Source organism: Myripristis murdjan, chromosome 22 (genome assembly GCF_902150065.1).
Source record: "Myripristis murdjan chromosome 22, fMyrMur1.1, whole genome shotgun sequence".
NCBI lineage: Eukaryota > Metazoa > Chordata > Actinopteri > Holocentriformes > Holocentridae > Myripristis > Myripristis murdjan.
In genome coordinates this window covers 3,382,516-3,407,797 of record NC_044001.1, presented here as the reverse complement: position 1 = coordinate 3,407,797, position 25,282 = coordinate 3,382,516, and the positions used below count along the sequence as shown (strand labels likewise).

At 41.8% G+C, this 25,282-nt stretch overlaps 1 protein-coding gene across 1 annotated transcript; it reads right to left on the bottom strand.

Annotated features, from left to right (window-relative positions):
* Positions 1-14,403: 14,403 nt before the first annotated feature.
* Positions 14,404-23,985, bottom strand: snapc1b (small nuclear RNA activating complex, polypeptide 1b). Its single transcript, XM_030044130.1, has 10 exons — positions 23,672-23,985; positions 22,132-22,288; positions 21,379-21,519; positions 18,711-18,815; positions 18,022-18,177; positions 17,329-17,391; positions 16,758-16,820; positions 16,203-16,338; positions 15,602-15,673; positions 14,404-15,003 (listed from the first exon to the last, which is right to left on the bottom strand). The coding sequence occupies exons 1-10, from the start codon at positions 23,800-23,802 to the stop codon at positions 14,969-14,971; spliced, it is 1,059 nt and encodes a 352-aa protein (XP_029899990.1). The 5' UTR covers positions 23,803-23,985; the 3' UTR covers positions 14,404-14,968.
* Between the last annotated feature and the right edge of the window lie 1,297 nt (positions 23,986-25,282).

Here is a 25,282-nt window from a genome sequence, read left to right as displayed (position 1 = left end):
TTTTTTTTTTTTTTTGAAAAATCAGAGTTTAAGACTGAACATGAGACTAAAGGACTTGTGAGGAGTGAGTTTTTTTGCAGTGCAGTAACCGGCTCCCTCAGCCTGTCATCACAGCAGCCTTCCTGTCCCGGCGGGAAAAGTGGACCTCCCTTCCTGATTCCCAAACCGAGACACAACAACATGGAGGAAGGAGGTCCAAGTCGCTCGCCGTCCACTAACCACAAAAAGAAACTGGCCTCGTTTCTCAATCTGCAAAGATCCACGTCAAAGGACGACAGGGAGTTCGTCTGCTGCCTGTCTCAACATCAGTGAACAGACATGGTTAACGCTCACGGTCTAGCCAATGATCTGTTTGCAAAAACCAAAGAGACGTGCTGCCTATTATTGTTCAGAGAAAAAAGGCCAAGAATTTATCGTGCAAAGACAGAAGATTTTCTTCTACACAAGTCACCTCCACAGTCAACGCAGAAGGTGTGAAAAGATCTTCCTTTTTGCTATATGACACTAAAACGAATCACGTTGTCTTCAAACTGAACTGGGAATAAATTTTAGGACAGAATGGAGAAAATGTTAAGTTTGTACAACCTTTCAGAACTGGTAGATACACAAGATGCCACATAATCTGAAGCCGCCCATTGAGCTGCTGGAGGACAAATGAGGAGCAGGGAGGGTCAGTACTCGAGTCGTCGCGTTGAAAGGCCGACTCTTTTCATTTTACAAGAATATCCTACAGGACAGAACTTGCTTTTACATTTCTGACAGCCGTTCTCCTTTTGGTCTGAGCATCAAAGGAAGGTAAATGCTTGTTGAGAGAGAAGTGAAGGGCAAGGAGCTCCGGCTGTATGACCTCCAAATGAACAGGTAGGGGAAATACGGAAGAACTGCCGGGACAGACATCCATAAATGTAGTTTATATTCACAAATGACCATGCACTAATTAGAAAACCTTAGTTTAACAGAAATGCAATGAACTCTGTTACTGGTTCTTGTTTTGTTTTTATGGTGTCGACAGAACATTATTCAAACGGCGATTTGTGCGTGACGGTACAACATTTTGACTTATTTCCATGTGCAGCGAAGGTGGATTGAGATTTTAAACCCAGCTGTGAGTTTGCTATGATTCAAGTTGCTATGGTTACGGGAGCGCTGCCCCGGCCTGCAGTACAGCAGCCTGCTAATGAAGCGTTACGCTGCTGTTTTGTCTGATTTGCCTTTACCCTGACTCGCTTCCCCTCCACTGTAATGAGAAACGTAGACCACATCCCAGTTGGGGGGAGTCCGAAACTACAGGTAGGGCCAAGGGAAGGGGGCTGGGATCGACCCAAAGCCGTTACTGCCTGCTGTTACTACCTGTGCACTTACACTGCCCTCTACTCTATTCACGATCGCTGCAATCCACTCTGGATGGGAGCATTGGCCAAACGCTGAACATGTGAAGTGTTACGGTGTCAACCAGCGGTCAGCTCTTATTAATCAGGCCTGAAGGTGGGCAGGTAAATACCGCTTTACATAATTCCTCTTTGAGTGGTTCACTTGTGGGATGAATGTAATTATTTGTATTAACAGGGTGGCCACTCTCTCGTCACCCCTCCAAACGCCCACCGACTTCAGCGGCTGAGGATTTTGCACGCAGGCCGGCCGCAACCAAATTTGAATACAGATTCTGCACAACTGGGAACTGAGCACATAACCTCGCCTTTCTCTGGCCTGCTCATTCAGCTATACAAGAATATTATTTCACCATTTTACCAGTTTGTCCATTGTAAATTGCAGTGAACAGCTATGGGAAGATACAATCTGCTTTGAAGCTCACTGGGCTGAGCCATACAGAATACGACTGAACTGCCGGCAAAACTTTAAAACTAAAAAGGGACTTAAAAAAATAAAAATATGAATGGATATAGGCTCTTTTTCCTTTCATTAATGGCAGTGGCATCCATTATCTTACAAGGTCATGCAGGCTGACTCGCTCAGGTTAGTATAACTAGTCTGAAGGTCAGATCGATATCTTAGTGTGGTTAAACTGCATTTATTCAATTAGTAGCAAGAGTGCTTGGCTTCATGATGAAAGGTATTGCTGCCTTTTTTTAAAACGGGCTTCAAGCTGCATTCATTTAACCTTGGAGCAGAACAGAAAGCCTTTACTGTCGTAGAACAAAACTAGGAGTGCTACCGCTGCTAGTGATTAGTGCAATTAATAAGACAATTAAAGACAGACAACACTCATGAAAAACGAATCATTCAGAATCAAGTTACAGCTCAAGTGATGAGGTGCACGAAAATGGCAGAAAACAAATTACCTTTTGTTGTTTTATATGAGAATTGAATCATTATGAGTCTTTTTTTCCTGTGTAAGATAAAACTGCTGCATGCAAGTTGGGTTTTCCCCAGTGGAGGAGAGTCTCAAGTCTCAGGAGGCTCTTCTTCTTGTTGGCATCCATTTGACCTCCTCAGATCCCGAGCATCAGTTCAATGTTTTCCCAGCTCCGTCCTGTGATGTTTAGCTATTTGATTATTTTTTTTGCGTGAAGAGCAGCACTGCCTTGATCAACTAAAACTGCAATTTGCCTGGAAGTCGCTGAACGCGGCTCTGAAATCGACTGGGACGAGTCTGGGTTTCGACCGGAGACATTCCCATCAGTCAGGCGTCTCATTCAGACCACAGCAGGCCAATAAACAGGAAGAAACAGCTTCAATTTCCTGTTAAAGCTGATCAAATCACACACACACACACACACACACACACACTACAAACCTCTGTATCTCACATACAAATGCACACAATCACACACACACACACACACAAACTCAAACAAAACATCCACTCTTCTAAAGCTTACATGCATATGCACCCAAATATGCACTCACACTCGCACAAGATATCGCTCCCCGACACACACAAACATAAGCTCACACACACACACACACAGCATTAAATATTACTCATACGTCCCAGTGGAGAGCTCTCTCCACTCGCAGCCGGCAGTGTGAGCCCACAGCGGGGAGGGGAAGCCATGTTTTCCACATCGGCTGAGTCTGTAACTAGGCCACAAGAACCAGAAACGGCATCACACACTCGCCTCGGCGCTGCGAGAGCCCAGCTGACTGCTTCCCACAGCTGAAACACACAGCCTCTCTAATGCTTTGTTTCTCAGTTTCCTCTGCGTCCCTGCTCGAGTTACAGTCGGGGAGACGAGCGAGGAGTTCATGTGCAAATGTGAAATATCCGGTTCTGTTCAGCGGCGTCAGTGTTGCCTGCAAACCTGGAAACGGTGGCGTCATTTTACACTATCAGTCATTTTGAAAGCCTTTAGTTTCCATATTTTTTGGATATCGCATTTTGGAATTATATTATTATTATTATTATTATTATTTTTTTTTTTTAACACGTCTGCAAACTGAATCACAATCAGAAATATTTTATTGATCCCCGAGGGGAAATTGGGAAGGGGAATCTGCGGCCTTTGATATCTGACTTTTTAAAATAAATCTAGGAAAATCAAAAAAAGTGTTAGATGCTGTTATGTGCAAATAACCAGGACTTCATCGATGTATTACAGTGTTTCCCTGATGTTCTCTCTGCAGCGGCACCAAACCCGAGTGAAGCCAAAGACAGACGAACATCAGCCATTCTGAAGGAGCTGACGTCTGAAATTCAGGCCCAAATTCAGGCCAAACCCCTTGACCCCCGCCCTGTTAACGAGGCTCAAATGATTCAGATTCTGCAAATTTAAAGGGGAACCTTGAGCTTTTGGAATTTGACTGGACTGGAATTTAACAGAGGCCGGTGTTGGCATCTTTAAGGATTATTTTCTTAACAAAACGCGGACAATTTCTTTCGAATTCTAGGAAAATCAACGTGTGTGTCTAAAACAAAAGATGGACAGACATGAACCCTAAACGTCTGAAATTCAGGCCAAAATATCTGCACTTTGTCTGCTCTCTCCAGACGACACCGCAGGGAACCGATCGACAAGAAGATCACGCAGCGTTCTGCGACAAACCTGCAGGCTGCACACTCTGACACACACTCAAACACACACACACACACACACACACACACACACACACACACACACACACACATACAGACACACTCTTGCTGCCCCTGGCCGTGACCGACTCACTCCAAGCCATCCACCGAGGGAAAACACTGTACTATCATTTATAAAGGATCTTAATTTGCTTTCATTATGTGGTAACTGACCAGATGTAATCACAGCTCTCCTGTTTTCTATCATCAGATTACAGAATTAATTTCTCGATCAGCTTCCCAGAGAAAACCTTGTTAGCCTTGTTCGCATTTCTCTCTGACACCAGGAGACACATTTAGCCGTAAATCCAGCCGGCAGAGCGGTGAGCTTCGGCTTTCCTCCGGGAGCCGACGGGGAAAGGAGTGAGACATTCATCTGCTGGAAAAACGAATCCTGACGCAGGAGTCACCAGAGCATGAAGGCAAATTAAATTTAATAGCATTCATCGCTCTCTCGCTGCCAGACATTAGCTTAAAAAACATCACATTTCTAAAGATGGGATCGTTCATGCTTTTCAAATTGATATTAATCAATCTGGTTCGCATGGAGAAACCACAGCCCATTCTGAAGTATTGCGATGCTATATTACGATTTATTGTGATTTTTGATTTTTGAGTTCTCTAGTTCGTGTCTGTAAAGTTTGATGAGGCTGTGATTCTCCTAGAGGTCACTAAAGGTAATTTTCTCCAGTGACGTCCAGTTTGACAAAAGGCTCTGCCTGCAGTGAAATGGCTGCTATGGGGGCCAACATTATCACACAGGAATCAAATGTGGCTCATTGAATCCTCAGCTTTCCAGTCAAAGCCAACTGATGCAGCTCCAAGACTGTTTAGGCCCCAGTCTGCACACACACACACCATTTTACAACAGGCCACAAGAACACATGTGGACTACAGGGTTTGTGGCCCAAACTGCATGGGATTAGCAGAAGGTGGGCGTGTCTGCAAAGGGGAGAGCCGTGGCTGCCCAGAGAACCCATTTTCATTCACACATCTGGAGGTCAGAGGTCAAGGGACCCCACTGAAAATGCCAGTTTTGCCCCTCGTCAAAATCTATCCGAACCTTGGAGCAATTTTTAGCCACCTTGCTGAAACCCCAGCATGACGTACTTGATACCGACAGATTTCTTAGGTCGTCTAGTTTCATGTGACACCAATATGTGAATCGTGACATTTAAATGAATCGATTTTTCCCCACTCCGAGTACAAACTGGTACGTCAACTGGCAGCTCTACCGGAGAGGAGTCACATCCACTTCCCTCTTTGACCAAGCTGAGGCTGTAAATAATTAGGCAACAAATGATGAACGCATAGAAATAACAGCCTCTGCAGCTTTTCCCTGCACCCTACAGAAACTGTGGTGTTAGCCAAGCAGTCTTGTTTTGCCATGACGGGCGTCAGCGCAATCAAGTCGAACAAACAGTTTGTTTGTGTCCATGTTTGTTAGCCAACAGGCCAGCAGCTGACTTGGACAAAGCAAACAGAGTGAAGACGCCTGCACGTGCAAACCTGGCGAGGAGCTGCCTCACCTGCAGCAGAGCACGCAAACACCTTTTCATTTAATAACACAGCTGCTTCTGCTGTTTTCTGTAGCTTTACGGCTGCATTATAATTATTTATATATTATAATAATCTGGCCAAGACTGCACCAGCAGCACAAGATGCAGCCCCAAAGCTGAACTACAGGGGGAACTGAACGCATCCTGTTGCCTGGTGAAGACCCTGTGGGGCTGAAACGTCACGAACCAAGTCAAATAAAATACCTGATGCTGTGATCCTGTATACGAACATTTCTCTCCTCACACACCTTAACGACCAAATATTTACTGGTTTACTGGTTAAAACTTGAGCTACGATAAATACACCTGTGCTGTGCTGCAGCTTTAACGCCAGAATCATCACCTCTGAGCTCAAATTCACAGATTCATCCACAGAAACTGAATTTAGCCGGATACTGTGCCACGAAAAGGAGCCGGACTTTGGAGAAAACATCACATACCGCAACAAAAATACAAACATAATAGAACAGTGGTGCCATAACATTTAGCACAATAATAATAAAGTATAGTGGTGCCATATCATTAAAAAAAAAAAAAAAAAAAAAAAAAAAATTATAGTGGGCCCATATGATTTAAAATAATAATAATAATAATAATAAAGTATGGAGGTACCATATAATTTGCAAATAATAAAGTATAGAGGTACCATAGAATTAATAATAATAATAATAATAATAATAATAATAATAATAATAATAATAATGTATAGAGGTACCATAGAATTTAAAATAATAATAATAATAATAAAGTATAGAGATACCATATCATTTGCAAACAATAAAGTATAGAGGTACCATATCATTTTAAAAAATTAAAAATAGAAATAATAAAATATAGAGATAGCCTACCATATCATTAAATAATAATAATAAAGTATAGAGGTACGATATCATTTGCAAATAATAAAGTATAGTGGTGCCACAGAATTTCAAAAAATAATAAAAATAAATTTAAAATATTTATGTAAAAAAATCAAGCATCATAAGGCCACTTTAAATTCACGGGTGGGCAGGCCAGACACAATGGGCTACAAGTCCTCAAAAGAATATTCTAGCAATAAAATAGAGGTTATTGACACCATGTGACGAACAAATAAAAAATACCACTTTCCATTCACTGTCAAGTACAATGGCGATACAAGAAGTCACAGTGGGAGGGATACTGGAATATTATAGGGAATAAAACCACCGTAACACCCCGGCACTGTGGCGGGTCGCCATGGGAACAATATATTGTAATGATCTCTTTGTTATGGGAGTGAACCGGGTCAGATAGGATATAATAACATGGTAAAAGCCGGAAAATAATGTTACGGAGATAAATTGGCCTACACAGGCAGCCGACAGGCAGCCGACAGAGATGAGTCTGTGAAAATTGAGACAGCAGCCATCCGCATCACAGACAGGCAGACGGTGGGAAATAAAAAATAATTAAAAATAAATAAAAAAGACAAAACGCTTAGTACTTACTGTCCGAGGCCATGGCTGTGTGTGTATGTGTATGTGTGTTTGTGTTGCAGCTTTTCTCAGCCGTGTGTGTGTGTGTATGTGTGTCCTCAGCACGGCAGCATCCCCGCCGCCTCGCAGGATCCCGGCCGGGAATCCGGATGCAGCGGCCGCGAAACACTGAGCGGCGCTGCTTTCAGGTGCCGTCGGAAATATCACAATTACGAATCGATCCGCTGCACGATCGAGCCGACACAGCAGGGGCGTGGCTTCAGTAAATCCTCCCAGCAAAACCTCCAGACAGGCTTGAATGGTATGAAAAGTTACCTATTCAAATTACTTTTTAAATTTTTAAAAAATATTTAATTGCAATAATCATCACTCCAAACAATAGTTTCTCTCAAATACAATGAATTTTCTTTTTCTTTTTTCAATCAATACATGAAAAGATAATAATGCATAAATACAAAACTGAGCTCAGCAATGTCGACAAAATTAGCAATAATAAGGAAAAAAAAGAGAAAGAAAAGAAGAAATATTCCAAATTACTTTTAGTTGAAAAAAATTAAAGCAAGGTGATGAGGTCTGAGGTGCGTTCATGGTCCCCTCAGCAGTTAGTTTAATTTCACTATAATTTCATTCATTACAAATTTTTATGATCCCCAACAGATAGCTATGAGTGATTTTTTCAACATCGCGTTTCAATCTTACTGCCTTTGTCAGACTTCAAGTGACATCAAATGTAAATAATTCACCCCCCCCCCCCCCCTCTCTCTCTCTCTATATATATATATACACACATTCTTTTTTTTCTTTTAAAGATTTTTTTCAGCATTTTCTGTTTTATTTGACAGTCACAGTTGAGCTAGACGGGAAATTGAGACTAAGCCATGGTACATGGTACATGCGCTTTACCAGTGAGCCCCACAGAATATATTTTAATATCAGGATCTCTGGGATGAAATAATTTTAAACCCCATGCACTGTGTCCACATCACATTAACTCAATTCAGCTTTATGGCTACAGCACCTTTTATAAAAACCAGCAGCCCAAAGTGCATCACATAAAAGAACAAAGACAAAAATAAAATAAATTATAGATATAGATATATATAGATATAGATATAGATAGATAGATAGATAGATAGATAGATTGATTGATTTTTTTTAAACAATAGACAAGAGTAAAAATTGGGCTAAACCAAAAATTACAACAATAAAAAATAAATAAATAAAGTCAATACAATAAAATAAAATAAACACAAGGACAAAAATAAATATGAAAACAAATGATTAAACTGAAAAACTAAGGCTATAACATTACTCCAAAATAAAAGCCAGATTCAGTTTCCTTTAAAGAAAAATACCAAGTGAGCTTTCCATTCTGATATCCAAGGGCAGCACGCTCCACAGTTAGCTCAGCATGTTGGTTTTACTTCCTTTTATTCGCAAAACAGACACAGAAGAGACAGAAAAATATCAGTTCACAACAAGAGATTCAATCATGTGGCGGCTGCACCAAGTTTCTTTAAGGCGTTTTTATTTCTAAAATTAAACAGAAAGTCACGATGTGGAAGTTTCCAGCAAACGCCACCTGCCGGATCTACTTTCCGATTCAAACAGGAGAAAACAAGAAAAGAGACGTTTAATATCCTTAAAAAAATGGGAACCGGGACTTGTGATTTGTTATATTGTAATAATCCTCTCTGTTTGTTTTTCTTTGGGGGTGTGTGTACCCCTAGGGGTCCATTGCAGTACTGCAGGGGTACGTGAAATTTTTGAACTGTTAATTTATAAGATATCAGTCATGCATAATCGCTAAAATAAGTAGCCGATGCTAAAACAGGTTCAATAAAAATGTTAATGTAATTTTGATAAAACACATTTTATTTTCAGTATTTTAAATATCAATGTCAACTTGTTGTTTCAGATGCTGGGTTGGACTTCTCTAGGCTTTTTTTCTATTAATTTTCTTTCTTTCTTTTTTCTTTTCTTTTCTTTTCTTTTTTTTTTTTTTTTTTTGGCACTGGTCACGGGGCACTTGGCTGACAAAAATGTTCCAAAGGGGGGCACACTATTGAAAAAGTTTGAGAACCACTGAACTCAACAATGCAATACAACAACAAATGGCAGTTTTGCTCTAGGTTTCTTAGTTTACGAGCTTGTGAGGGGCCCGTGAAGGCGCCATAGCGGGATGCTGCTGTTTCTCTCGCTGCAGTGTGAAGCGTCCAGGCCGGGACAGGAGCACCGGGGTCCTCCGGCTGCCTGTCCCGTGTCGCCTCTGACCAACACCATGCGTCTGTGTCATGAGTCCATTTAAACACACCACGTTTACTTCACGTCACCGCTCCCCTGCAGGACTTCTCACAACCCTCTGCTCCCCTGATGAGCGGAACAAGCGTTTCTCTGACCCTGATCACAACGAACTAGCCCATAATAACCCTGTAATAATTCTGCAATATGCAATAAAAAATATCACAGCAAAACTGCAAACCCACACAGTAACATCATACTGAGACCACAAGAAACACAAAAAACAGAGCAAGGTCACCATGAACTTACCACTGAGAGTCACCGACACACTCATATGAAAATTACAGATTACATTGATTTTTGCATCTTGCAACCGAAAAGACAAAAGACGTGCACATAAAAAGGAGATTAAAAAAAAAAAAAAAAAAAAAAAAACGCACGACACCAGCCTGAGCAAAATGGGAAAAAAGGGGCTACTCACCCTTCAGTCCGCGTTCATCGCGTTTGTCCTGCAACCAGCCTGCATGGTGCCCTCTCTCTCTCTCTCTCGCTCTCTCTCTCTCTTACACACACACACACACACACACACACTCTCTCTCTCTCTCTCTCTCTCTCTCTCTCTCTCTCATTCATCGTAAATGTGCAGTCAGCTGCTCCAGCAGGGTGGTATTGCTGCTGCGCACCGGAGGGGAAAAAACGTGCAGAAACAAGAGAAACGGGGAAAGATGGGTTTCGACTGGATGCATGAGAGCTGCGTCTGCAACACGAGCAAAAAGAAAAAGAGAAAATACAAAAATAAAATAATCAAGAGTGTCCTTTGAATCAATGGGAGCTGTATGTTCATCAGCACAAATTAGAGATGCATCTTAGTGGTGGAAAGAGACTATTTTTTACTTCAGTAGAGACAGAAAAAAATACCTGAACAAAAATAATAATAATAATAAAAAAAAGTAGCTCATTTTTAATGTACTCAGGGTAAAAGTTTCTGAGCCATATATGTATATATATTTATTGGAAATAATAACTTTAGTAGATGGGACTTCTTTCATGAAATTTTAAAGGAGTGCAAAGTTCAAACTCAATGCTTTCAACTGCAACTTTGAAAATATCGAAGAAAAAGTGCATCGATACAATAAAATGCTCAAATCTGCTGACTGAAGAAACAGGGGCAGACACGCAGACAAACACCATCATGTTCCCGTGCAACCCCCGAAATCTTTATTTATTGACGAAGTTTCAAAAATATAAAGACAAGAGTGACTCAAAAGCCGTGACAACTGCAAAAAGAACGAAAAATTTTTAACGTCTTTAACAAAAGACCAAGTGTGTGTGTCACATTTGTGTTCACATGCAGACCATTTTTCACCAGGATTTGCATTTCACATCTGTTACAGCTCCAGCCGCTCACCTTCAGCCTCACATTATTGATTTATTCCAGCGGGTCTGAGAGGGTCGGGTTCTCCGCTCACGTGGAGAAATCAACCAAATCATGAATCCAGCGAGTCAGACAGGAGGTTTTCTCTGTTGGGAAAGTGACGGTCTGGATGGTGTCGGGGGTCACGTGTCTGCTCACACCTCTAATGCATGCGGACACAATCGTCCCAGACCAGCTCCGAATGCGCCCTGAGGTCCGGTCACGCTTTGAGGGACACAGAGCTGCTGTTTCCACCTGAACTGAGAGGAGCCAGCAAACCAAACATTCAAAATCACCGGTGTGGCCCTTTAACGCCGCTCAGGTTGTGCACGGGCCTGCAGATGTCATGGGTGAACAGTGTTGATGCTGAGCTATCAAGGGGCTGCTATTAAAGCTATCAAAAGCACCTCAGCTGATCAGTCAGTTGTCAAAGGTGACCAGAGTCAGCAGCACCAAATGGAGTTGAAAGGCAAATATTCGGGAATTTGTCATTTTTGCATTAGACTGGAAAACGGGATGGATCCAGAACTGCTTCTTGTTCAGGAATAAAATTTGTCACCCTGATTGAATTTATGTTTCAGACAGATTTTCATTAAACTTAAAGGCCTTTCGAGACTCATCGCCTCTTCTGGCCTTTTCTAAAATACATGACAAATCCTTTTTTTGGACCTAAAACTTGTGCCACTCAGAACGTTTTGCACCAGGTGGTTTGCTGTTTTCTTGTTGGACTTCATGTCGAGCCGTGACGCGTTTCACCTCAGCACTGGAGAGGTGGCTCTGCAGAGAGACGGCCTTCGCTCTCGCCTGATGAAATGCAAGATGGCAACCTTGCATTCACCGCCACGGGGCCCGCCGCCATGTTCCTGTCATCTCTGGAAGGTCAGGAAAAGAGGTTACGGTTGGGTTTGGCGTGCAGTGCCATAAACTCTAATTTTTTTTTTTTTTTTTCATTTGAACTTCTGTTTGACCCTGGCAAAATGACACTGAAACTGACATCACTTTTAACTTCTCTTTTATTGTTTCCCCTCAGTAGATTTGTGGTATTAATGTGCTCAGATTAATGCACCAGGCTTCACGGGCTGGGGGACGGTGGTGGTGGTGGTGGTGGTGGGGGCGGTGCAGCTGGATGTCACATGTAATGTAAGAAGACATGAAGCCCTGCAGTTCGAACAGGCACCGGGGGGATTAACCCTGTACTGCCTCCTGCTTCTGTCCGGCCAGGCAGCAAATCTGGACTAAACCAGATCTGCTGTGCACAGGGAGGTGCTCCATCTCCATGAAGATGTGGTTCCACCTCCAGGGGGCGACGCAGAGCCCTAAAACTGGGCTAAACTGAGTCAAATCAACAGCAGTGAATGTGGGTGTCAATGAGCTGCTGGTTAAGAAGATCCACATTTCTAGGAGCTTAGAGGAACAAAATCTGGAACTATTTTGGAGGTAAAAATGATTTATTGCGATTGTAGGGAGAAAAAACATTAGAGAGCTGGGGGAGGGGGGTAATGTTCAGAGAAAAATTTCCGAGATTAAAGTCGTAAATTTACGTGAAAAAAAAACTTGGATATTCTCTGAGATTAAAGTGGTAAATTTTACAAGAAAAAAAAATCACCAAGGAGCGAGATTCATAAAAGTCAGAAAAAGGATCAGGTAATAACTTCCTCACACAGTACAGTTTCAGCTAATTATCTTTTTTTTTTTTTTTTTTTTTTTTTTTTTTTGTAAAGCCAAATTTTTATTTCAGTTGAGGAAAATGCTTTTTTTTTTCATACCAGTTTTTTGCAGAAACAGCACAACAAGCGGGCTGAGCTGTTTCTGCTGTTTCTTGCTGGTTTTACAGATTTGTAGTTTGTCCTGCAGGGCTGCTCAGCAGAAAGCAGATCAGGCCTCATATTTCTGTCCGAACCCGACCCGAACCTCAGATTTTGCTCGTCCTCCATCGCGAGGTTACATTTACACGTTGCCTTCAGAGTGATCACGTAAACTCCAGCACCGTACAGGAAGTCACCCAGAACAGACAGCAGGTCCGTCATTGTTCACTGAAATAGCACCGACCTGAACCCAAACAGAATTTCTAAGTCTTTGTTTGAACCCATCCCGTCCTGACGGGTCCCGATTTGCTCGGGTCGGGTGTCCACGCTCTTTCTCAACACGAGCAGCGGCCATGTTGGCTGGGAGGTTTCTGATGCCACTGTGTGTGCTGGCACTGAGAGGAAACACATCAGCCTCCTGCAGAAACTGATAAGACAGTCCTCCGAGGCGTGATGGAGGAAATGTAAATGTAAGACGGGGACCAGCAGGGGTGGCGGCGGCGTTGGTGGCAGTGCTGGTACATGTGACCGATTTGCGAATTACAGAATCCAAGACTGGAGCAGGGAACGTGTTCTCTCATTAGAAAACAGGAAGACTTGAGTCGCGTGGAGAGCTTCCAGAGATGGAGCGGCTCGCCGGCCTGAGGTCAGGCTGATGAGTAATCCCATCAGGCTGTTGTGCACAGAGCGATCCGACAGCTCCAACAGCCGAGTGACCGCAGGCCGAGCCAGGGACGCCTTGATCCTCCAGCTGCTGAGATGCGAGAGATATACGTTATAGATTATACGTTTGGGATGCAAGAGAGAGACGCCCTCTGTCACCTCCTACACTAAAACCATACAAGAAAAACCTCCTTTTTACCAAGTCATTCAGTGTACGACGGCTTATTAGGGCCATTGTGGGGAGAAAAAATAATTACAGAGCAGACAGAAGGGGGTAATATTCCCATAGCAAAACTGGGATATTCCAAGATTATAAAGTCACAAATTTATGAGAAAAATAAACAAAATGTGAAAACAAGTTTTTCTTCTCCATACAAGGGAAACCCAACACATGTGGCTCCTTAACATCAAAGCAAAAGAACTAGTTTTCCGCCTTTTTCCGTGTAAATTCACCACTTTAATCTCGGAAATTAAGTTGTTGGGTTTTTTTCTGAATAATAGGCCTGTTTCCACCAGAATGTTCCTGGTAGTATTTGGGGGGAAGGGGCTCCTACAGGAACGTCCTCTCGCTCGGCCCTCTCACCTGCCGTGTCTCCACTGAGAGGGCAGAGTAGGAGGAAGGTTCCTGTAAAGTTACCGGGCGGCTGCACGACCATGACCGGGGCATCAAAATGCCTGTTGTTAAAAAAGCCTGTTGTTAGCGTTAGCTAACGTCCGCTAAAGCTAACTTTAGCGCCCCTAAAAATGTCGGCTAAAAAGTGTGTTGTTAACGTTAGCAAGCACGTTAGCGTTAGCTTGGTAGTGTTGGCCGTGTTGCTAGGGACGCCTGCTTTCTGTTGACACCACATCACACTGTGAGTAAACCCAGGAGTTTTTTCAGGGCCGCTCAGAGTCCCTACCCCGAGGCAGGGCCGTTTTTTAGCCCCTGTAAAGGTTCCTGAACTCTCTCCTTTGGGGTAGTTCCGGCGGTGGAGACACGCGACAACGGCCACGGCCCCGTAAAATTACCCCCAAGTTCCGGTGGTGGAAACGGGCCTAATATCCGATCCCCCAGCTCCAACAATGGCACTAGTAAGCCGTCATATCGTTCTGTGTAATCTTCAGTGTTCAAATCTTTTCTTCCAATATATTCCGATTAATATCGGACGTAGGTTAACACTCTTATTTAAAACGTTTATTTGCTCAAATTCAAACGTTACGTCTGGGGAAAAAAAAAAACACGACAAACATAAGAGCTGTAAAAAATGTGTATTTATTTAAAAGATTTGCAGCAGAAGATTCAATCTGAATCCTGCAGGAGCAAGGCTGCACAAACAGACACACACACACACACACACATTCATGCTTCAGACAAACCGACAGGTGCTGACAGAAATGTCACATTCTTTATGAAATACAAAGATTATGAGATAAAACTTCCAAAATATTTTATCAGTGCATCAGCCATTTTCCCACTTTGTCCAATTCCCAGCATGCGTTGTGTGCAAGACAGGGAAACATCCTAGAAACATTTTAAACTGCTTTTTAAAAAAAATATTTTTCAAACTGTGTATGAGCACGTTGAACAAAACACGCTGCAAATGCCATAAAATCATGCCGCACCTCAAACTAAAATATTTCAGGATAAAATATAACAAAGTATACACATTTTTTCTTTTACATGTCTTTTTTTTGCAGTCCTCCAGCAAGCCCTGGTGCAAACCCCATGTCAGATTAAACACATAAAACAGATTAAATATTCAACGGTTCATCCTAAAACTGACAGCAGGACACGCAGCGGGACCGTGGCGCCGTCATCACCACTTGAATTTTGGAAATTTTCTTGGCACATCTGAGCAGAAGAAGGAGAGAGGAACATCACAAACTGGCAAAAAAATAAATAAAACAAGTAAATGGCTCAATGGGGGTGACGGGCAAATTCACACAGAATGACTCAAATTATCAAGGAAATAGTAAAAAGTTACAAGTAAATGAGCAGAAAATTACCAAATAAATAAATAAATAATAATAATAATAATAAGAGTAAGACAATAATAATAATAATATGCATCATAATAACAACAATAATAATAAATAAAAATAAAAATAAGACTAAGAAAATAATAAATAAATAAATAAATAATAAAAAAGAAAATTAATTAAAAGTAATAAAACAAAATTCCAAAAAAATCCACAACTATTTATATTTATCATAATGACATATATTAAATTAAATGCCATAATTAAAAAGAAAATTCAAAATAATTACATAAGTTTTGTCCAGTGGGTGAAATGAAAAAAAAAAAAAAAACAAAAAACAAAAAAAACAAAACAAAAGTCTGCCCACTGGACTCAAAGGGTCAGTTGTGTGTGTGTGTGTGTGTGTGTGTGTGTGTGAGAGAACACACAGCAGAGCGTGAGTGTGTGACTCAGTGGATGAAGGGCTTTACCTTCAGGAGCCGAGTCCAGTTTGGTGAGGCACCACAGTTTGGTCTGCTTGACGGTTTCCTGCTTTAATTCACCTGAGAAACAGAGAGTACCACTTAACGAGGGTCCTTAAACACAACATGGCAAATCAGTGTGTGTGTATAAGATAAGATAAGATAAGATAAGATATTCCTTTATTAGTCCCACGGTGGGGAAATTTCAAGCATTACAGCAGCAAAGTGGATAGCAAAATATGAAGCATAGTTTACATTATAAACAGATAATAAATAGCAAAAAGCAATATAAACACTATACAAGGAATATAGAAATGTGTGTGTGTGTGTGTGTGTGTGCGACATCCGGCTGTGATGTTTAGCTCATTCCAGGACGTCTTTTACGATAATATGTGGTAATTTACTTTTTCGGTGAATTCTGCTGCTTCTGCTAACAAACCTACTGCTGCTTCCTCCTATATTTCCCACAATGCTTTTCACAGATAAATGCGTACAGGCTTCATCTCCAACACGGTGAATTTTTCCTTCCTGCTGCATTAAGGAAGAATCTGTTCATCTGCGCACCAAAACCTGCAGGGCGCCGCCCATCTGAGGTGTGGGCGGGGCTTACCTGTGATCTGCACGTTCTTATTGGTTCTGGCTTTCAGTGACATTCTATGCGTCCTGTGAGATGACGAGGCGGCGGCCGTCTCGCTGTCAGAGGCCAAGCCCAGCTCCACCTGACGATGACGCCGCGACTTGGACACCTGAGGACACACACACACACACACACACACACACACACAGCAGAGGCCAGACATCACTCCTATTAGGTCACTTTAATTGGCTTAAATCAAAATCAAAACTAGGAAAATATACAATTTAGAGTGATATTACAAAACTTCAGCTTGCTGCCCTTCAAATAAATAAAAGTCAGTCCAGTTTGTGTCAGTTTTAAATCTTCAAAAGAAAAGAAAAGATAAAAAGAAAGAAGAAAACACGTAAGGTCTTCAAGTCTCAGTTCAAGTTCATCCAAGTGGCAACAATCTGACAAACTGTGACTTTGCATGAAATGTGTGAATTTAAATCATCTTTTGATATTAAAAATCAATTATTGCTTTCTACACTGTTTAATGAAACCAATTAATTTGATAAGACACAGTGAGCTGAAGCATGAAGCACTAACCTCCACCGCCTGGCCGTACGACTTGGACTTGATGGAGGCCAGCAGCTCCGCTCTCCTGGAGCACTGAGGAAACAGAGCAGGGTGAATGCAACAGCGCCACACGCTGGTCAACGTCATCACTGCAGCTTTTAAAACACTGAGAAGCCACACCGACAAATCATCACGACCCCACTTAGTGTACATTTTGCGAGCTATAAGACATATCCCTATGAAAATAAATGCATTCAGTGTTAATGAAATCACGATTATCAGAACAATAGATCATGAATGCATTGATGATTCATTTTTCTCATTTTTCTCATTTTCAGTTGCAGTGAAATCAGAAATATCCTCCGACATGATGGGCCACATTTTCTCCGTGAGCGCTGTCTGAGGTTTATTTTCGTTTTGAGAAAAATACAGACGTATATTCACAAAAAACACAGAATTATTGTAGGAAAGAAAATTCTGTGGCTGGATTTGACATCCTGATTAAAGGCTCCTGTGATTTTAAAAGGTGCAGCTGGCCAACAGGGGCTCGTTTTAGCAAATACTTGGAAACCACATAAACTCATAATTCCCTGTAACTCACCTCGAGCTGCGCTGACGTTCCCTCTCCGCCGCTTTCATCATCGTCGTCTTCACGCGGAGCCGCCTGACACGACACGACAAAACACAGCGTCTCATCTTTGTAACCTCACAGCACATTTAGTTTTCGATACAATGAAATTTAAAAAATGAAAATGTGGGGCGGAAAAAAAATCTTATTTTATAAGTTTGTAAGATCACGGTCCTTTAGGAGCTTTAGGATCCACTGCAACAAACTCAAATACCCACAATGACTTGCGGCTGCACTAATCTCAAGATGCACGCAGAATTCGCTGCGTCATTTCATAATAACAGCAATAAAAATGATAACAATATTCAGAGGAAGAGGAATTCGTTTTATCTGTATAGCACTTTTCTTGGTACTTAGTGAACTTTTATCGTAAAAAAAGAGCTAAAATCATATGAAATAAACAATATTAGGGAAAAAATTAAGTCGATGAATTGAAATAAAAAGAGAATTTAATGACAGTTAAAAAATTTAGACAGGGGTGGGGTGGGGGGGGGCATGGTGAAGGCAGAAGGGCTTGGGATGGGGTGTGTTGGGGCAGGAGGTCAGAGTCAGAGGGAGGTGATGAGGAGGAGTTTGAGGTGAGTTTGCGGCAGGACGGGGAGCCAGCAGAGCTTCGGGTCAGGAAGGAAAAAGCCGAAATGCACAAAACCCGCGGAGACGCCTCACCTCGAGCCGCTGCCCCCGGTGGAACTCCAACACGGCGTCCTGCAGCCGGGGGACCAGGTCGCCCCGGGTCAGGGTGAGCGACGGGTCCGGCTGGTCCGGCGCCGCACAGATGGAGGCCTTGAGCCGCTCGTAGTGCTGCTGGACGTTGGACAGCTCCTGTCCGAAAACCACAACACAGCTGAGAGACTGACCGCCGGACATGAATGTGTGGTGAAACTGTAATTTAATGAAACTACGCTGCTTGTTTCTTCTTTTTTTCATGTTAAATATAAATATACACCCACTGGTTGATATTTAAACACCAAGAAATGTACAAAGTGCCAGTAATTTTACCTAAAAACCTGGACCAACACCACTCCTCTGCCTTTCTGCCTGAGACAGAGGTTTTATTTGCACTTTGGCTTTACCTTTCCTATGCACATTTCATTGTATTTATTTTATTTGTTGCATTTTTCTATAATTTTAAATGGCACTTTAAATGAACTGCCATTGTGTACAAAATGTGCTAAATAGGTAAACTTGCGTTGCCTCTCTACAAAAGCCTCCCATCGGTTTAGACTTCTGAATCATCACTAATCACGTTTCAACTGGAAAGCGTTTTTTTTGTTTGTTTGTTTGTTTGTTTGTTTGTTTGTGACGGTGTCTTTAGGCAGAGTTCAGGTCAGACGAGACGCCGGCGCTCGGCTCACCTCCAGCAGGTCGCCGCTGACCAGCTGCTGCGGGCGAGTCGGACGCTCCACAAATGCCTCACAGTCCGGCAGCCGCCTGGCTTTCCTCTTCTTCTGGTAGCTCAACTGCAGAAGAAGAAGAAGAAGAAGAAGAAGAATTAGAAGGAGGAGGAGACAAGGACAAAGATTTAAGATTAGAGCTACAAATTAATCTGATTAATCTATCATTTTTTTTACTCAAAGTGACAAACGTCTTCCTCAGTCTGACCAGCAGCCAAAAAAAAAAAATAATAATAATTTTGATTAATTGTGTAAAGATAAGAACGGACAAAAGGAAGACACCCTCAGTGTCTTGAAGTGAAGCTGGAATCAGACGATGTTTGGATTTTAACTTGATAACTGATCACGAAAATTAAATGATCATCAAAATTATAACCTGTGAATTCAGTTTTATTTTAACTGACTCATGGTTTCAGGACTATTTAAGGAGCAGAGTTTTGGCCAGGAAGTCGCTGATATCCATCATCTTGCTGATGGAAATTGGACGGGTGCCAAGGAAATTCATTTCTAACACGTGCAGGAAGCAAAAAGTCTGATCTTCCAACAGAGCCGAACAAAAAACAAGGTGTGACATTCTGTCGCATTAAAATGTGATTTCAACGTTTCTCTGCACACTGTGCTCGTCACTGCCTTGGTTTCCACAAAAGTAAATGAATATTTAATAATAAAGAAATAAAGGTCAACAGTAGAAGCCAAGTAGAAGAAGCAAACATCATCTGGAAGCTGAGAGCCTGAAGATTAATTTGAGATGCAGCTCAGCTCTCTGTGTCGAGTTACTGTAGGCATAAATCTGTAGTAAACACTGTGTTTTGGTTAGCTGCCTATTTTTTTTTTTTTTTTTTAATTTAGAGTATATAAGAGTTAAAATGTTATGATGGAAGCATATGAAACCATTCCCAAATTCAGGTATGTGCGTTGTTGCAGCGATTTTTATGTTGGTAACATTTGTTACACAGATTTGGTGCAAAATATATAGACGTATATAGACGTTTGGAGATTTCTGTAAGAATTGCATTTTTCCTGTGACTGGATGTTGGGCGTTGTGTTGTGTAAATGTGTCAGATACTGGGCCTTACTGTCAGTCTGTCTGGAGAAGCAGAGCTCCTCTGAACGGCCTCGCTCTCTAGTTTGTGTCTGCAAAGTTAAATGAGGCTGTGATTCTCCTAGAGGTCACTAGGGGTCAGTGTAGGTCAGTGTAGTGTCAGTGCAGGTCAGTGTAGGTCACTGTAGTGTCAGTGTAGTGTCAGTGTAGGTCAGTGTAGTGTCAGTGTAGGTCACTGTAGTGTCAGTGTAGTGTCAGTGTAGTGTCAGTGTAGGTCACTGTAGTGTCAGTGTAGTGTCAGTGTAGGTCAGTGTAGTGTCAGTGTAGGTCACTGTAGTGTCAGTGTAGTGTCAGTGTAGTGTCAGTGTAGGTCAGTGTAGGTCAGTGTAGGTCAGTGTAGGTCAGTGTAGGTCACTGTAGTGTCAGTGTAGTGTCAGTGTAGGTCACTGTAGTGTCAGTGTAGTGTCAGTGTAGGTCACTGTAGTGTCAGTGTAGGTCAGTGTAGGTCACTGTAGTGTCAGTGTAGGTCAGTGTAGTGTCAGTGTAGTGTCAGTGTAGGTCACTGTAGTGTCAGTGTAGGTCAGTGTAGTGTCAGTGTAGTGTCAGTGTAGGTCAGTGTAGGTCAGTGTAGGTCAGTGTAGGTCAGTGTAGGTCACTGTAGTGTCAGTGTAGTGTCAGTGTAGGTCACTGTAGTGTCAGTGTAGGTCAGTGTAGTGTCAGTGTAGGTCAGTGTAGTGTCAGTGTAGGTCACTGTAGTGTCAGTGTGGGTCAGTGTAGTGTCAGTGTAGGTCAGTGTAGGTCAGTGTAGTGTCAGTGTAGTGTCAGTGTAGGTCACTGTAGTGTCAGTGTAGGTCAGTGTAGTGTCAGTGTAGGTCACTGTAGTGTCAGTGTAGTGTCAGTGTAGGTCACTGTAGTGTCAGTGTAGGTCAGTGTAGTGTCAGTGTAGGTCACTGTAGTGTCAGTGTAGGTCAGTGTAGTGTCAGTGTAGGTCAGTGTAGGTCACTGTAGTGTCAGTGTAGGTCAGTGTAGGTCACTGTAGTGTCAGTGTAGGTCAGTGTAGTGTCAGTGTAGGTCAGTGTAGGTCAGTGTAGTGTCAGTGTAGGTCAGTGTAGTGTCATTGTAGGTCACTGTAGGTCACTGTAGATCAGTGTAGTGTCAGTGTAGTGTCAGTGTAGGTCAGTGTAGGTCACTGTAGTGTCAGTGTAGGTCAGTGTAGTGTCAGTGTAGTGTCAGTGTAGGTCACTGTAGTGTCAGTGTAGGTCACTGTAGTGTCAGTGTAGGTCAGTGTAGTGTCAGTGTAGGTCACTGTAGTGTCAGTGTAGTGTCAGTGTAGGTCACTGTAGTGTCAGTGTAGGTCAGTGTAGTGTCAGTGTAGGTCACTGTAGTGTCAGTGTAGGTCAGTGTAGTGTCAGTGTAGGTCAGTGTAGTGTCAGTGTAGGTCACTGTAGGTAAGTGTAGGTCATTGTAGTGTCAGTGTAGGTCAGTGTAGTGTCATTGTAGGTCACTGTAGGTCACTGTAGATCAGTGTAGTGTCAGTGTAGGTCACTGTAGGTCACTGTAGATCAGTGTAGTGTCAGCAGGCCTCACCAGTCGGGGCGTGGCGGTGAAGTGGAAGGCCTTGTGAAGCAGCAGCTGCCGCAGGACGTAGACGGTGTCCAGGTGCTGAGCCTCCACCGCATCATGCTCAAACTGCTTCACGTGCTCCCAGTCCTTCAGGGCCAGGCGGATCTGGACACCACCGAAGGAGAAGGAGGAGAAGAATAAGGATGAGAGGAAGAAGAAGAAAAAGAAGAAGAAGAAGGAGGGGAGAAGGGGGAAGAGGAGGAGGAAGAGGAGGAGAAGAAGGAAGGAGGAGAAGGGGAAGGAGGAGGAGGAGAAGAAAGGGAAGAAGGAGAAGGAGAAGAACAAGAACAAGAAAAACAAGAAGCAGGAAGAGGAGAAGAGTGGAGGAGGAGGAGGAGGAGGAGAAGCATCTTGAGGAGAGGAGGAGGAGAAGAACAAGAGGGAGAAAGAGGAGGATGCGAAGAAAAAGAAGGAGAAGGAGGAGAGAGAGAAGAAGATCAAGAACAAGAACAAAAACAAGAAGAACAAGAAGCAGGAGGGGGAGAGGGAGAAGGAGGAAGAGGAGATGGATGAGAAGAAGGAGGAGGAGGAGAAGAAAAAGAAGGATGAGAAGATGAAGAAGAAGGAGGAGGAGGAGGAGAAGGGGAAGAAGAAGAAGATCAAGAACAAGAAGACCAAGAAGTAAGAGGGGAAGAAGGAGGAGAAGAAGGAGAAGAGTGTGGAGGAGGAGAAGAAGAAGAGTGTTGAGGAGGTGGCGGCGGCGGCGGCGGCTCCCACCTGCTGCGGCGGCGTGGCGCTCTGGCTCAGGTAGAGGCTGTAGAGCAGGTAGAGGCCGCCCACTCGGATCTGGAAGGTGAAGGGCGGCAGGAAGAAGCTGCAGGCCGTGTCCAGCACCTCCCGGCTGAAGGCCTTCTTCTCCGCGCCCAGGGTACCACTGCGACACACACACACACACACACACACACACACACACACACACGAGATTGGAGTGTAAGGTGCCTGCAGTTTCCTTGATGATTTCCATGTTATAAGACTAGTTTTTCTGCATTTTATTTAGGGCTGAATATTAATATCTAGATATGAACATTAACAATATTAATATCTCACAAGGCAGCGATATGGGCGATATCAGTTTTAGGGTTGGGGAGTTTTTTTTCTCGAAAATTTGTGACTTTACCATCTCAGAATTTTTGAGATTTTTTTCTCATACATTTTTGACTTTTTTCTCATAAATGTGTGAGTTGTTTCTCATAAATTTGCCACTTTAATCTCAGAGAATATCAACTTTTTTTTTTTTTTTACTCGTAAATTCATAACTTTAATCTTGGAAATTCTGAGTTTTTTTTCTCAAAGATTAAAGTGGTTAGGATTAGGGTTAGAGTTATTTTAAACTCATTAAGTTACGACTTTAATCCTCTCGCAAATTTGTGTCTTTATAATCTCAGAATTTTCTATTTTTTTCTCATAATTTTGTGAGTTTTTCTAATAAATTTACGACTTTAATCTCAGAGAATTTCTGAGGGTTTCTTCTTGTAAATTTGTGAGTTTTTCATCATAAATTTACCACTTTAATCTCAGAGAATATCTGAGTTGTTTTTAACTTGTAATTTTACTACTTTATTCTCGGAAATTCTGAGTTATTTTCCTCGCAAATTTGAGACTTTATAATCTCAGAAATTTCAAGTTTTTTCCTCACAATTTTGAGTTTTTTCTCATAAATGTACAACTTTTCTCTGATAATTTCTGAGTTTATTTCTGGCAAATGTCAGAATTTTCAAGTTATTTTTCTCATAATTTTGTGAAGTTTTTTTCTAATAAATTTACGACTTTAATCTCAGAGCATTCCTGAGTTATTTATACCTTGTAAATTTATGACTTTAATCTTTTTGCGAGTTTTTTCTCACAAATTTGAGTCTTTATAATCTCAGAATTTTCCATTTTTTTCTCATACATTTGTGAAATTTTTTTCCTCATAAATTTGTGAGCTTTTTCTAGTAAATTTACCACTTGAATCTCAGAGAATTTGAGGTTGTTTTTTTTTTTTATGTATGATTTAATTTCAGAATTTCCAACTTTTCTCATAAACCTGTGAGTTGTTTCTAATAAATTTACCACTTTAATCTCAGAGAATTTCTTGTATTGTAAATTTGTGACTTTATAATCTCTGATCACGTGGTCCTTGCTGCGCGTGATGCTGTAACAAACGTCCCCGCGCTACCCTGTTCTTGCGTTAAACTGTGAAGCTCCGCAGGTGCAGCGCCGCCTGCAGGTGCGTTCACTGCCGATCCGCTGCACACCTGAGAGGGAGGGAACTCACTAGAACACCTGGGAGAACTTCATGCTCCTCCAGACGGCGGAGAAACTCTCGAAGCGGACCGAGTCTGTCTGCTGGAAGCGGCCCAGCAGCTCCTCGCAGTCCGCCTTCACCTTCTCCCGGCAGAACTGCATCCTCCCGGCGGCCGTCAGATCACACCCGCTCCCAGAACATTCACACCTGTTTTATTCTTATTATTTTCATCTCCGTTGAATGTAAACACACACACACACACACACACACACACATACACACACCACCCCGCAGCCACGTCCGTCAAGCGCTGAGTGCGTCATCAGCGGCCGACGGAGCCTGCTGCGTCGATGATGCGTTCACCGATCCTCGTAAATGGAAATACCACCTCGTTATTTGATTTACACACATTCATACATTTAAATGAAAAAAAAAAAAAAATAAATAAATCTTGTTGTTACCATTTTCCCCTGTGTTTTTTTATGCCCATAATTTTATGGTGATGATCTTTTAATTTTTAGAACAACAACAACAATATAAATAATAATTATTCTACCTCTTCTTGTTCTTTTTCTATTATCATAGCCAAAATGACCAGACAAATGACTTCTCCATCCTTGGAAAAAATGTTGGCTATTATTATTATTATTATTATTATTATTATTATTATCATCGTTGTTGCTGTTGTTATTATCATTATTATCACCATTAATATTCTTGTTGTTGTTGTTCTTGTTGTTATACATAGCATTAATGGCAAACATAGCATGTTTTATTTTACTGCCCAATTTTTTCCCCCTCCTTTTTCCCAAGGATGGCGAAGTCATTTGAATGGTCATTTTGTCTTACTGGTTGAAGTTAGGATTAGGTTAGGATTAGGATTAGGCATAAACTGGTTATGGTTAGGTTTAGGGAAAGACTGTAAATAATGAATGTAAGTTAATTAGGTCATGGCTTCGCCATCCTAAGGAGAAAAATAGGATATTGAGGATATTGTGGATGATGATGGGATAGTGGGATAGTTTTTTTTAAACAAACCTTTATTATACCTTTTGAACAAATCTCCACAAACAACAATGACGTTGTTTGCATTAATAAAACAGCAGACAAGCAGCACATAACAGACATGTACAAACAGAGCAGGGCAAATAAAAAAATAAATCACAGTTTCCCCAGCATTCTTCTTCTTCATTAATTTCAGAGAATTTAATTTCAGAGAAGTTGTGACATACAGCGCCACGTGAAATACGCGGTTATCTATTTTTATGTAGAAAAAAATCCCAGGAATAATAACTGTTTTAATTGCCAAGATGTCAAAATGTAGAATTGAAATACTGTTTGACAAATTTACTTCACGGATGCTTTCCGGATTGTGTTGCTGGGTGATTTTAGATCACTGAGAGCAAAAACCCAGGGAGAGATTTATACTGAGGTAAACAACAACAACAACAAAAAAAAAAAATAAATAAAATAAATTTTTAAAAAATCATAATTACAGACTGTGGAAGACTTTTGGCGACACCTTCATTCTTTTTTGTCATTTTAATCAACTATGAACAAAAGAAATACATTACAGAGTAAGAGGGGAGGGAGTGTTCTTTTTTTTTTTTAATCAAACAGGATTAGATGAGAAATTCCCGA